The sequence below is a fragment of the Fistularia commersonii genome, chromosome 28, assembly GCF_037954325.1.
Source record: "Fistularia commersonii isolate RoL2024-O1a breed Wild chromosome 28, RoL_Fcom_v1.0, whole genome shotgun sequence".
Taxonomy (NCBI): domain Eukaryota; kingdom Metazoa; phylum Chordata; class Actinopteri; order Syngnathiformes; family Fistulariidae; genus Fistularia; species Fistularia commersonii.
Genome location: NC_141311.1, coordinates 9,603,032 through 9,617,444, shown reverse-complemented (window position 1 = coordinate 9,617,444; position 14,413 = coordinate 9,603,032). Strand labels below are relative to the sequence as shown.

Sequence of the window (14,413 nt, the reverse complement as noted above, 5' to 3'; positions counted from 1 at the left end):
GTTGGCATTGTCAGTGGTCTTGAAAAATTTAGAAATTAAGATGAAATAGATTTTAACTCTTAAACTCTTTAACTCCTAACTCGTTTAACTCTTATTCTCGAATTTATTTGTACACAAGGTGAATACACCTAAACGCTTGCTGTAATTGGTCTCAGTGTAAAGCCACTCACAAGCGTGATGTATGACGTTTGACCTGCCAGTGGACAGTTTTTAGTATAAAAAATAGGACTTTTAAGAAAAGCAGAAAACTTAGTGTTCAGCGGTGCATCTTGAGAAATAAGTTTATCTAAAAAAGGAAATGTGGAAGGAAACTTTAAAGTGATGTATGGGTGATAAATCTACTCTATGGCTAATCTCATCCGGCCCATATGCTCAGATGCTGTCGTACACCTTTATACTAATACTTCTACACATAGACAGGGGATCTTTAACTATCACGCACATAAAATCATCCAAAAGTCATCATCCAACCTCATTACCACCCACTGTTCTCGAGTGTTATTTAACATATTACTCATCCTATTTATTCACCGCTTCACACCTTTTGCTGTGTCTGGGGGGTTCGGACAAAGTAGAAACAGGAGAAGTTGTGATTTCAGGTAGAGAGCAGATAAAGGCCAGTCCAGCTCAGAGGAAGGAAGAGGCTAGAAACTGAATGGAAAAAAGGGCTGGGACATCAGCTGTCCTTCTCCACCACAGCCGGCAAGGAAAAATTGGAGAAGACCATTTAGATCTCCTTTAACGCCGTCGCTCAGTCGTTTCAATTAACATCCTTTTGCCCAGCATTAAAAAAGGCAGAAATAAAACCAGGCAAAAAATAACTATATACAAATAAGATTTTTTTATTTCTATATTTTAGCAGACTGTGACAGATTTAAAAACAAATGATTACAATTTATGTACTGACTTTTCCTTTTTTTTTTAATTTGTTGGAATAATTTCATATCAACCCAGCGACAGTGCATGGTGCAAAATATCCCTGAATGATTTGAAAGAAGAAAAAAAAAAGGAAAAAAAAAACAATCTTAACTAGTTGATTAGCCATATGTGAAGTCAGTTTTTGTCAGTAAAAACAGTATGAAAAAATAAGGGATAACATGGTGAATGTGGAGTGGCAGGTGTTGCAAGCAGAGGTTTGTACAGCCGTGGAAATGGGAGTGGACTTTTTTTTTTTATATTCACACGTTAAATTCAACATCCTCAAGTTCTCCGTGCATCGGCCGCTTCCGGTTTGCACTGAAGAAGAACCTTTCCTCTTCAAATGGAGGGCGGGGGGGTGGAATACCCACGTTAATGTTTATTTTAACCATCTCACATCAAATTCTTTGACAAGGTGGAGATGCTGCTCAGACCTGCCGAGCTCCACCGTAGGCCGGGAGCTTCTCGGCCGGGACGAAATTACATCAGCAGCTCTTTGTTTTTCTCCAACAATGTTATTTCTTTTAAGTACACAAATGCGATTTTCCTGAAAACATATGCTTGAAATTTCACTTCCTGAGTTGATCGGACTAGATGTGAACTGAGCATGAGAACATGCTAGTGTGATTTCTGACACACACACACACACACACACACACACACACACACACACACACACACACACACACACACACACACACACACACACACACACACACACACACACACACACACACACACACACACACACACACACACACACACACACACACACACACACACACACACACACACACACACACACACACACACACACACACACACCCTCTGAAGCAGATGAATCGAAGCAGAGCAGGACACAAACCAGCTACACAGAATTAATTCAAAGAGGGAGATGAACAATTGAGGTACTCAGTTGAGAAACTCTTGATGGGGGAAAGGAGGAAGGAAAGGTGATGGGGGGCTGGGAGGAGGCATCAACTGAGCCAGATGGCTAGCATCCAGCTTCCACGCCCCCGTATCGCAACATTTTTGGGATGGCGGGTGGCAATGGAAGCGAGGGATGCAAGTGGAGGACAGATGGATGTCAGGTCATCACATAAACCCGCTGAGTTTAGATTATTGGGAACAGCGAGACCCTGAAACACCTTAGAAAGACTTTTTTTTTTTTTTTTTTTTATAAATCAGCTGCCGAGCAGAGCTGAGCCGAGCGGAGGGCTGTTCTTACTGCGGACACCCTGTGCGCCGTGTGACCTGGAAGCAGAGAGGAAAAGATGCGAGCAGGCGGCCGAGAGCGGAAACTGTAGGCTAAGATTTGGAAATAAAAAGGATTTAAGTCTTTGTTTGACCCTTAGTGTAGTTTTTAGAGTCCTGCAGTCACAGTTTTCATTCATAATCTCCAAATATTTGTGGCTCCTTCTTAGTGCCAGAGAAAAGCCAATCACAAAGATCCAACCTGACAGTGACTACAGTCTTTCCAGGTAACCTTGTGCACTTATAAATGGTGTTCTTTTTGTAGTCGAACAACAAAAGCACTTCAATTTCTATCCAGTAAAAGTTCATTTGGTATGACAGTGCTGCAGGAGCTCCCACTTTTCAAGAATCTCTGCCCAGATAAGGACCATCACGTCTTCAGATAACCCTTCTAGACCAGACCCTTACTCCACCGCTAAAACTAACAGCCCTCACATCTAGTGTTTGTTTTTAACATTTCGGACTGGAAAAAAAAGTTCTGCTGTGTTCACAAAAGTTCAGCCGCTCCTAAGAGTCTTTGGATGAGACACTGGCACCAACCAGCCCAAAGCCCCCTTTATTGCATGGAAACAGGGCCAACTTGAAACTTTTATCTGGGTAAGAACATAGAGAGGGCAGTCATGAAAAGAGCGATGGGCAACACAAAGTGATCAGAATGATGGCATGATTTAAGCAAATGATTTTTCTTTTTAATTTCTCTTCAAAGTTCAGTGAACTGAAAGAGGAAGAAATTAAAACTCCAAACCCTGTTTTTCCTCATGTCTCCGGAATGAGAGAGAAAAACAAACTATTTTCACATCCATGACTGTCAATCACTGGTTCTTAAAAACGAAAGGAAAAAAAAAAATCATCTGATTGTGAATCCAGTTCATTCAATGATTCACCTGCACTCGCACCGGATCCACCCGCGCACCCGGTGTTTGGTACGTCCTGTCATCATCCGACTGCAACTTAATCCACCCCCCACCCCCCAGCCCTGCCCACTCACACATACATACATACATACACAGATCTGAAACACAATGTACAAAATGTGTTTTAGCATTAAACAGTGCAGGGCCTTAACCAAGAGCTAAGGTTCCGACCACCCCCCAGATTTCAATGTACATCACGTATGGGGAAGAAAACCCACTTCTACAAATGACAGGAAACAGAACAGAGGGGTCAAGTGGAAGGAGGAAAAATACAAACAAAAAAGCCATACATGGAGAAATACAGCACCTCCCTGTTTCATTCCAGCTTCTATCTCTCCCTTTTGCGTGCGCGCATGCGCACGCGCGCGCACACACACACACACACACACACACACACACACACACACACACACACACACACACACACACACACACACACACACACACACACACACACACACACACACACACACACACACACACACACACACACACACACACACTTAAAATCACTTTAAGAAAGGAAAAGAAAACATGATTGAACCCTGGACACTTGTTTACTCTGTAGTCATTTGTTTAGGAGGGAAAAACAAGTTTGGGAGGTAGAGGAGAAGCGGGTTAACGCAGGGGGGGGTTTGGGCGGGGGGGGGGGGGGGGGGGGGGGGTAGGGGTGGTCGACCCAGTGGGTGTTATTTCTTGGCCTTAGCAGACTTGGCTGAATTCCGTGGTGGGGTTACAGGTCTTCCAGACCCCATTCCTCCCCCGCCGCCGTAAGGATACAATTTCTTGTCTGCTGGCTTCAGAATCTGTAAGGGAGAGATAGGGAATCAGAGAGGGCATTTAAGTCACAGAGGCAGGAAACCGCTGACACATCTGACGTGAAAATGCAATTCTGCGCACCTGGAAGGAGCACATGAGAGTCTCATCCACACTCATCATGGCCCCGGCATTGTCAAACTCCCCGCAGTAGTTGGGAGCCGAGAACAGGGTGACGAGCTGCCTCTTGGCGAAGAACTCGTAGCCATCTTCTACCACCTTTACCAGACAGAACATAAGAGGATGAAGTTTGAGCCCAGGGACGTCGGAAAAAGAGGCAACACGGGATCACACTTTTGGTTTGTTTACTGGATGAGAGAATCAGCCCACAAACCCTATAGACACAGCAGGTGCCCGCAGGGGGCGGGAGTGTCGCCATCAATCAGAAGGCATCTCTGATTTAAACCAACAGAGAAAAGGATCTTCTGCTGCTAGTCCTTCCAGTGGTACTTATACCAGAGTCACACTGGGTTTTATCCTCTTTAAAATGTATTCAAAAATAACAAATAAGACCTGTGAAAACCAGGCCTCCCAACCGGAGGTCTAACTCCTCGCTTGCCTTCACAATGCTTTTCCAGGAGTGACAGAAACCCTTTCTTCACATCCTTAAAAGTTTTTAATAGTTCCCCCCCATGATTCACAGGACACGCATCAGAACCACCAAGTGGCTGAGTTCGAAAGAAACTCCGTCAGCGCAGAGAAGAAGCCTTTAAGAAGCCAGCACCTTCCCCACTGTGGGACTAACAGAGGATTATCTCATCTTATCAGTGTTGAAAAACAAAGCCCAATGAAGGTGTTTTGGGATCAGACACAGAGAGTCAGGGTAGATCACCTGTGCGATTTGATTACCACTGGCCTACAGTGGATTTAAATCAATATTATTAGGGAGAATGCTGAGGCTCTTATTTTAAATATTTCAGTTTGGGGGCATGATTGTGCTTAATTAAAAGAAATGCACGTCCTCTAAAGTGCGGTCATTGGAATCCACCCACAGCAGTTGGATCCCATTACCTGATGCGCTCTGCATATTAGGTCCATGTCGTGCTTGTGGAGAAATTTGGCCACCACGTCGGCCCCGAACGTGAAGGAAACACCGCGGTCATTCTCTCCCCAGCCCAGCACGTCTTTGTCTGGGTCAGCCCATAGCAGGTCGCACAGCAGGCCTTGGTCCGGAACGTCTGTGGGCCGCATGACTCTGCGGATCTGCTCCATGGACTGGAGATCTGGAGAGAGGCCTGCACAGAAGGTCACAGCAAGCGTTAATACAGCTCTTGGCTGTAAAAGAAGATTCTCAAAGTTTTCAGATCCAGACCACCCACTCTTCTATGAAAAAGGAAACAGAGATTCATTACATCCATCTACAAGGGAAAGTGGGGATCTTATTCCCCACCCCCACATCTCACTTTGTGAAACCCTAACTGACCATACGAAGAAGAACTCCTACCTCCGTGACAGCAGAAGATTTTCTCATCTACGATTGCAGCGACAGGTAAACAGTTGAAACAGTCTGTGAAAGTTTTCCAAAGCTTGATGTTATACCGCCGCTTACCTGCAAGCCAGACAAAACGGTGGAGTTGACAATCAATTATGCAAACGGCACATTTGGGGACTTCACTGGACAGACTGAAGCCTGCACTCACACTCGTCATAAAAGCCGTAGATGCGATTTATAGATGCACATTCATGGTTGCCACGCAGAAGGAAAAAGTTTTCTGGATATTTGATCTTGTAGGCGAGGAGCAGGCAGATGGTCTCCAGGGACTGCTTCCCCCGGTCTACATAGTCACCCAGGAACAGGTAGTTGCTCTCTGGCGGGAAGCCTCCGTACTCGAAGAGCCGCAGCAGATCATAGTACTGGCCGTGGACGTCTCCTGCAGGGGGCAGCAGAGAGGAGCAGTTGAAACACCATGCAGTCACTGCTGCTGGGTAAAGCTGTGTATGTTTGTGTGTGACTCACTGGGACAACTGACAACTAGAGATGAGCAGAGGGAATACTTCAAAAGAATCAATACACAGGCTCTGTCCCTGTGGTGCAGATTCAAGTGTACAGTGTGCACTAATCACACACGATATTCAACATTCGGGAGTGATAACTCACCGCAGATTTTGAGAGGAGCCTCCAACTCTAGGAGGATGGGCTGGCTCAGGAAGATTTCCCGGGACTTGAGACAAAGGCCGCGGATCTCACTTTCCGTCAGCTGGACATTTTTCCCGGGTCGGGAGCCCTTGACTGGAAAAGATAAAAACACAGAATCGGACTTTAAAAGAGGTTCTAAAGAGGTAGCCACACGTGAGATGTATTGTCATGACACAGGAGAAAGAATGAACGAGGAGAAGCAAAACAAAAAATAAATAAATAAAACCTCTCAAACTCAACTGCCAGATTTTTGGAGCTGGACCACCAAGCTGGGAAATTCACACTTCCCACATGCCAAATGCTGATAAATTCTGTTTACAGCGCAACGTACCAGCCACTCCAGCAGGTAGCCACATCGTCTAGAAGCTGCATTGTACTCGAAACATTTTTGGAAAAATCACAAGCTAATAACAAAAGATTTACTTATCCACAGCGGTTATGTAATCGCAACATGAGTGTGTTTGCACAGAGATGCAACAGCTGATCAGTGGAAAGGGGTCTCGTGTTTTCAGCCTCAAAGGCAGATCTTTGTGCATAGCTAGCAAGCGCCATGCGAAGCAAGAAGGGAGATGTGAAGCCCGTGGGGCCTTACAGCTGATGAGGCTGCAGCTGAGATACTGCAAACACAGAAAAAGAAGTCGCCTGTGATGCACAAAGGATAGTTCAATAAACGATAATGTACAGCCCAAAGCTAAGATGGAAGCTCGCTCAGTGTTCCTGTCAGTCCACTTCCTAAGGGAACCTGCATAATTCTGTGGGCTCATCAAGCCTCTTTGTACTCAAACATTTGGTGACAGTAGGTAAAAAGGCACATAACTTATTATATTGAAATATTTATGTTGAACACACATAATATCGGTACCCTTGGCCAAGATGCTGGTTTAAACTTGTGCGATATTGACTCAAGACAAAATTAAGTTTTCATATTACGGTGCAGCAGTTCATAATACAGCTCTAACTATCTGCTCACTGATATGCCAACCGTGTGTGCGCGTGTGTGTGAGGAAACTGATTTGTTTGTTTGTGCTGCTGATGGGATCAATGACACCCTCCACTCCTCCGTGTGCTGCTTGACACCAAAGCACCAGCCGGCAGAATCTCTATGTGCCTCCAGCCGGTAAAATCCATACTGGCCTTCTGCAGTTTGTGTACAGTTGGGACAAAAGTGCCGCCAGCTGAATCAGTGACATTCATGTGTCGCTGGATGCGAGGACAACATTTTCACAAGTGTGCTAAAGCAAATGAATATTGAATATTCAGCTGTGAATTTACACTGGATGGCCTCAAAATGAACGAGGTGAGATGAGAAAAGAAATGTAGACCAGTGGTGGATGGAAAGTATAATGGCTGAACTGTAACATAATTCAGTCTATTTTTGCTTCACTGTGTTAAATGTGATACCATTAAGGATGTCCCAGTTTAAGTGCTCCAGGCAGAAATTCATTTTTCTTCGTCTTCCGACATCTGGGCCCTCTGTGCAGGACGAAGTGTGTACACAAGTCTCCCAGATGGACGTCTCTACATTAACTGATGGGAGTGTAAATTATATTTGAGCTGGCTGAAAAATGTCATTTGCCAAGAAATATATTGTAGCCAAATCCTGGTCAATTATTCATCACACAAGCCTGATATTGAAACTCAATGCCCCCAGGAGCGAGGCCTTGAAGTCTAACACGTCTTACTCAGATATTCTGTAATTAACATGAAAGAATGAGGATTGGCTTTGGACCCTGAGGTTTTACTGGATAAAACACTTTACTGACCCTGAAGATGATAAAACAAGTATGTTGTACTATAGAAATATAAACTTTGTTTTTACGGGGGGGGGGATACTAGGTCAAGTGACTTGTATTCACAGCACATTCAAAGTAGCACAATGGAACCAAAGTGCTTCAAAAACACAGGTGACATAAAACTCTAAAACTATTTTCTACAGAGATGGAGAACAAAGACCAGATATAACCAACGGTGTAAAAGACCAAGGGCAATTGACAGGAGACCCCAGAAAAGAAGCGGGGTATCAGCGGAATGAAACAGGTGCTGGTCGGAGGGCCAGAATGGTCTCAGAAGGTTAGAGGGAGTTAAGAGGGCCAAATTGGTTAAAAGGAGCAAACCCAGGAAGAATTTTAAAACAGGAAATATTTGCACGATCATTGGAAGCAGTGCTCTCTCATTCTGCAAGTGTGAAAGAGGGGAGTGGCTGATTGAAGCAAGTCGGATCACTCAGATGCTGAATATGACGAGTGGGTTTTGTGAGCCGTTCACTTCCAGGAAGCCAGAATTACACCATCCTCTATGCTCTACACTTGTCACATTTATTAATACATTCATTCATTCATTCATAAAGAGGTGAAAGGAAAAAGGAACATTTGATATAAATACCAAAGCACACTGTATCTGGCTCTTCTATCAAGAGAAGGCTAGGAGATCAGGAGGGTTTAAGAACAAACCCATCTATGTTAGCATGTGCATCTTCCAGAACAGACAGTCTTCGCTTTAGAAACAACAACCACTTTCATTTCTACCAGTTATCAAGCGACTCACTGGGAACAATTTTCCCGGGGACCGAGGGAAGAGAAAGGAAAAAAAAAAAAAAGACAAAGTAGCAAGCAGAGCGACACGTGCAGGGCCGCGCTAGAGGCCAGATCTGAAGTCGGAGTTTACACAATTCAGTCATCCTGCCAGTGATTTTGTCAGTGACAGCAGCAGGACAGATGCTGCTGAGAGGACAAGCTGCATGAAGTGTCTGGGTCTGACGGGATCACGCAATTGCAAAGCATGTTGTATTTGTATATGTACATTATAAGTGTAAAGTGATTCTCTATATGTCTACAGCAATAACCTTTGGAGCCACAGTTATTGCAAATATGGGTGTAGCAATGTGAAGCCATTTCATCAGTCATGATTCAAATATACGACTTCATGCATTGTAAGCTTTTGAAAAAAAAAAAAAAAAGTGATAAATGACTTCAGTTATATCACCGGGTGGGGAAAAAAAACTAAAATCTGTTAGGGTGTTACAACACTGTAAGACAGAATGTTTCGGTGATATGAGAATCTTTGTGGATTGTAGACCGAACTGAATTTCCTTATAATTGAGACATGGGTGAGATATAAACTAAGTCCTGTGAAAGAGGATTAAATTATTGTCAACGTTTCCAGTGAGTCACAGCTTGGGAAAACCACTGGTCTCCTTTGACCTCACACCCTCATCATGTATGCTGGCAGATTCTTTGGAGAACATTGTCAACTAACACAGTTAAGGTCAACATGCACCGTTTTACTTTAAGGGCTTATATTTGTAGCTTCAAACTTATTTAGTTTTATTAGTGATATTATGAATTTGCATCATGTTTTGTTTTTCCATTTTACTGTGTTTCAGATTGTATCTTTACAATTTTTAACTTGATAAATAAAAATCTCAAGACCAAACACAGCAATGGCTAGTTTGCATAACATTAACCTTGCCAGAGTAAAACTACTCTTATAATGAGACCCCCAGTACATCATTCAGTGTAAGGGTTGTTTTACCGCTTATGACAAGAATCAAAATCTAAAAGTATAATACGGCATTGACTACTGAATACTGTGTCCCTTAAAGTGAAAGTCAGTATAATACAGCAGTGCTGCATGTCGCTTTAAGCCAGGATTAGAGAGAACTAAGCCTCAACAGAGCTTACTCCAAAGTTAGCCTTATAGCCAGCGGGCGACAGTGAGCTTGTCATGAGGGGGCACACACACAAAAAGGCTGAACGCTGATCCGGCAAGAGAAAACAAAGTGCTGGAGAAGCATAACAGAAAGTGTCCGGGGTGTGGGCATGGCAGGAATCAACAGTTGGTTTCGTCCGGTATGCCTGACTCAGTGCTGCTGGGCTCATGTGATGTCACCATCTCCAGACCAATGTTTGCAACACAAGCTCACAGAGTTCACTTAGCTCAAGATCTAGGCATGTAATCCAATAGAAAACGCTCATTATTCAAACACGTTTAATAGGTTTGCTCTCGAAAACCCAGTTAGGGAACAGGAGGGTGGCTGTCTACAGGGCACATCAATCTTCTGATGAACCCCTGTTGTAGTACATCATCCTAAAAACACACACTTCAAATGAACAGATCAACACAGCTGCAAAAATCACACAAGTGGTTATTCTCAGAGATAAACCACAATGGCAGACCTTAAAAAAGGTCACATGGGTTATGTAACAAGATAAAAATACCCCCACTATCAGGCTTGTTGGTCTTCTTCTGTTTGGGAGACAAACTTATCACAGCTCAAGTATGACAGACCATGCAGGAGCAGCCCGGATTTACAGTGAAAGTCAAAGCTGCAGTCGTTGTGACTGCACATATTGTGAATAATCCCAATCACAGCCAGCAGCTCAGCATAGGCCCACCATGCAGGGTCTATATTTAAGTAGGTAAACAAATAGAGGGCTAAGGTCGAATCTTACATACAAACATTCCACATTTAGTGGCAAAAAACATTGTCTGATCCATGTAAAAACAATAAATCTGTTATGAGAGCAAAAGTACAGACCTCTGCAGACACATCCAGCAAACTTCAAACCACACAGACACATACACACACCCACACACACTTTTACGGAGAGAATACCTATTGAAAACTAGTTAATCCAACATAAGTTACTCATACAGATTAAAAACTCCAAACTGGGGAAAAAACACTAGGCTTAACCTGTCTCGGATGCAGATTCTCAGAATGTCCGTTTTCAAAATGTAAAGGACTGTCGAAACACTGCATAATGTAGCCAGGTAGTTTGTCTCCAGTCTATGGATGATTTCATGGGACCTAAGAGAAGACTAATGTGCAAGAGAGGCCAATGTTTCCCGCTGGAATGAATGGTTCTGACCCACGGTCCGGGGTCTCCCTTTCGGCCCCACTGCAATTCAGACATGCAGATTAGCGTTAATCTGTTACCAGACAAACAAAAAAGAACTTCCTTGACAAAGGGTCTGGGCGTTTCACAGCAAGCACAAGACTCACGATTACTTTGCATCAGAAGTAGAGTTGTGAGACATAGGCGCAGTTACACAGGCAAAAAAAAAAAAAAAAACAGGTGTGGGTGTGAAGCAGCAACAATCGCCTTCCATCACATCACATACAAGGACAAACAGAGCTGGCAGCACTGTGTCTACGGATGATCTATGGAGCGAGGCCCAGGAAGATTTATACTTCTGCTCCATGTCCCCCTGACTCCTGTTACACAATCCTGGTGTGGAGGTGCAGATAAAAATGCCGTTTTCCATAAACTCACAAACACACAAGTCCAACCACAACAAAACCAGTGCAGTACTCTGTATACATTGGACTTCAGACAATAGGGATTACCGGTCGGAAGCACATGCTTCAAAAGTCACACTTGCCCAGGTTTTGCCGTTTACACTCACAACACAGTATCAACATTCGTAGTTATGGAAACGTAATTTTCACCAGATCAAACTGGACCAGCAACGCCGCTCCCCATCAAAAAAGGAAACCTCTGTAAGAATCGTTGTGTGTCCTGTATCCCCTGGATCGCCTCAGCAGAAAAAAGGGAAGTCAGTAATCTTGTGCACATAAGCCAATTTAAATGTCTTTGTTTGCACAAATTATCAACAAGTCACTCTTGGGAGGGATGTGACCGCAAACTGTAATCAGATTATTTGCAGAGCAGATAGTGGGTTGGATAGCTGCCCCTGCTACTGAGGCTTTGACAGCAGAAGGGAAACAAACGGGGAGGAAATAAGCTATGATACCCAGCTGGCCTGCATCAGGTCAATCTAGCTGCAAGCAGACCTCACTTTAAGCTATTGGCAATAAGGTCACACGAGTGCCATAACTTAAATACATCTTCAGCATCATTATACGTTCCTAACCAGGGGAGAAAAAAACAATTCTACTGAATACTAAACTGGTCTCACGTATATCAGAGGATGAAACGACAGTCGATGTATTTATGATGTTTCTGAATCTTAGTCCCTATGACTTCCCTATGATTTACAGGAAACACAGAACCGCGTTGAAATGAAAAAAATGGGATTGAAACAAGCAGCTTTCCCTCGACGTTTTAAGAAATTACGAAGAGGGGGACGATGTGGCAGCGAGATCTATTCAAAACACACCCGTTCACCGAGGCGGCAACCCTGACCAACGAACTCTACACAGCCTGAATCCCGTCATAGCTGTGAAACGACCCAAACGTTTAATCTTCGGAGTTAAAAACACAAACAAACACGTAGGTCGTAGGCGAACAGGGCGGCCACACTCTCCTCACCTTCCAACAGACGCTGAATTATAGAGTCGATGTTTAATTTGTCCGGCTCCGCCATTTTCTGTATTTTGTGACGTTCTCGGGCAGTCGAGACCTTGGTTTCTCCCTTGGTGCCTACACATTCCAAAAACGAGAGGAAAGAAGGAAGAAGAGAAAACTATTCGTGAACAGAAGTATTTCGAAATCGATACCAGTTGGCTGACTCCTGTCTCTTACTACCGGGCAGAGTTAAGGGGAAGCTAGCTAGGAGCTAATGCTAGCTAGCTAACTCAGAGCCACTATCGTATCTTATACACATGTAAAATAGTGGTGGCACAACTGCTCGAAAGCTAGCTAGCGTGCTAACGTTCGCGGTTTCGCTGAGATGCGGGAGATAAAACGTCCCCAACCTTGATTTCCGCTTTGAGAGCTATCCTCCTGGAGTGTGACGATACGGGCTCAGCCTCGGCCCCGCTCTCTATTTGCCCAGGTGCCTCCTCACTCCTCGGCCAGGAAGTTTAATCAGGGCCGTTTTCTACCGAGGCGTCTGCTGAGCCGACAGGGGCTGAAACTGACTGAGATCGTCACAAAGTCCTCGAAACGCGATTGGTCCATACTGAAACGACGACCAGCATTCGTGGTATTTTGTTGGACAAATCTCGAGTCCGTCTGCGTAGACCCCGCCCCCAGCATTTTCCAACGGCATCAATGGAGTTATACACTGGGGTTCAAAGTGCGCCATCTTGTGTTTACTATTATAACTTTCTATCATAATTCTTCGTTTCCTTTCGCCTGATTCTGTCGGAGCGACCATCCACCCAAATATTCACCATCTGTTACACGTCCAAACCATGTCAGTCTGACTTTATCTTCAGAACATCATTGTGGACATTGTGGATGAGTACAAATACCTGGGCGTCCACATAGACAATAAACTAGACTGGATTAAAAACACAGATGCCGTATACAAGAAAGGTCAGAGCCGCCTGTTCTTTCTCAGGAGACTCGTCTTTCAATGCCTGCAGAGCCATGCTGCAGATGTTTGATCACATATTCGTGTCCAGCATCATCTTCTGTGCTGCAGTGTTCTTGGGTAGTAGCCTGAAGGCAGCCGACGCTAACAGACAAAATAATCTCACCAGGAAGGCTGGCTCCATCCTGGGAGTTGAATTGGACTTGTTTATGGAGGTGTCTGAAGGGAGGATGCTGAAGGGGTAGTAAAATACTTCCCCTGTATCAGGGACAACGCCTCACACCCCTTGCATGCTATGCTGAAGTCCTACCAGACCACTTTCTTAGCAGAGGCCTTTCTTACCTGTGGCCATCAAATTTGAGAGAGAAAAGAATTTCCTTTGGGATTAATAAAGTTCTAATCTATTCTATTCCATCTAACATGTTCTGTCCTTCTGATGGACTTATTCCTGATTCTATTCATTCTCATCAATCCCAAATAGAACCTCTATATCGTCATGTCTGCTACCTCCAGCTCTCCTTCCTGTCTAGACATCTGGACAGCTGGCCCTCACCACCATCCTCTCCACCTTTCCTTTCATTCTGACGGACACTATTTTATCACACACAACCAATGACACTTCCCTCCACCAATTCCAACCTTTCATCAACTCTTTTTTTCCATTGCTCTGAATTGTTGACCCCAAGTACTCAAAATCCTCCCCCTTCTTTACCTCCATCTCCGTAACCTCACTTTTCCATTTGCGTCCGTCTCAATCACACACATGTATTCTGTCTTGTTGCGGCTAACCCTCGTTCCTCCTCTCTTCAGGGCCTCTCTCCACCTAATCCCCGCTCTCATTTCAGACCACAATTTCATCTGCAAACATCGTGGTCCTTGGAGATTCCTCTTTAAACTTGTCCTTCAACACTTCCATCACCACTGCAAACAAGAAGAGGCTCATATCTGATCTCTGTTGCAGCCCCACCTCCACCTTGAACTTCTCCATCACACCTCACATCTGTCTCATGGCTCTCATGCATGTCCTGCATCATTCTAATATACTTATCTGCCACACCAGACTTCCTCATACAGTACTACAGTTCTCCTCTTTGCACCCTATCATATGCTTTTCCTGCTCTACCAAGTCTCAGTGCAGCGCCCTTTGACC

The 14,413-nt window shown here is 44.3% G+C and overlaps 1 protein-coding gene across 1 annotated transcript; it reads right to left on the bottom strand.

Annotated features, from left to right (window-relative positions):
- Window positions 1-826: 826 nt before the first annotated feature.
- ppp1caa (protein phosphatase 1, catalytic subunit, alpha isozyme a) lies at window positions 827-12,849 on the bottom strand. The gene is made up of 8 exons (XM_086175433.1): window positions 12,701-12,849; window positions 12,315-12,425; window positions 6,001-6,132; window positions 5,543-5,773; window positions 5,347-5,451; window positions 4,914-5,137; window positions 3,987-4,121; window positions 827-3,892 (listed from the first exon to the last, which is right to left on the bottom strand). The coding sequence occupies exons 2-8, from the start codon at window positions 12,367-12,369 to the stop codon at window positions 3,776-3,778; spliced, it is 999 nt and encodes a 332-aa protein (XP_086031559.1). The 5' UTR covers window positions 12,370-12,425; window positions 12,701-12,849; the 3' UTR covers window positions 827-3,775.
- Window positions 12,850-14,413: the final 1,564 nt, after the last annotated feature.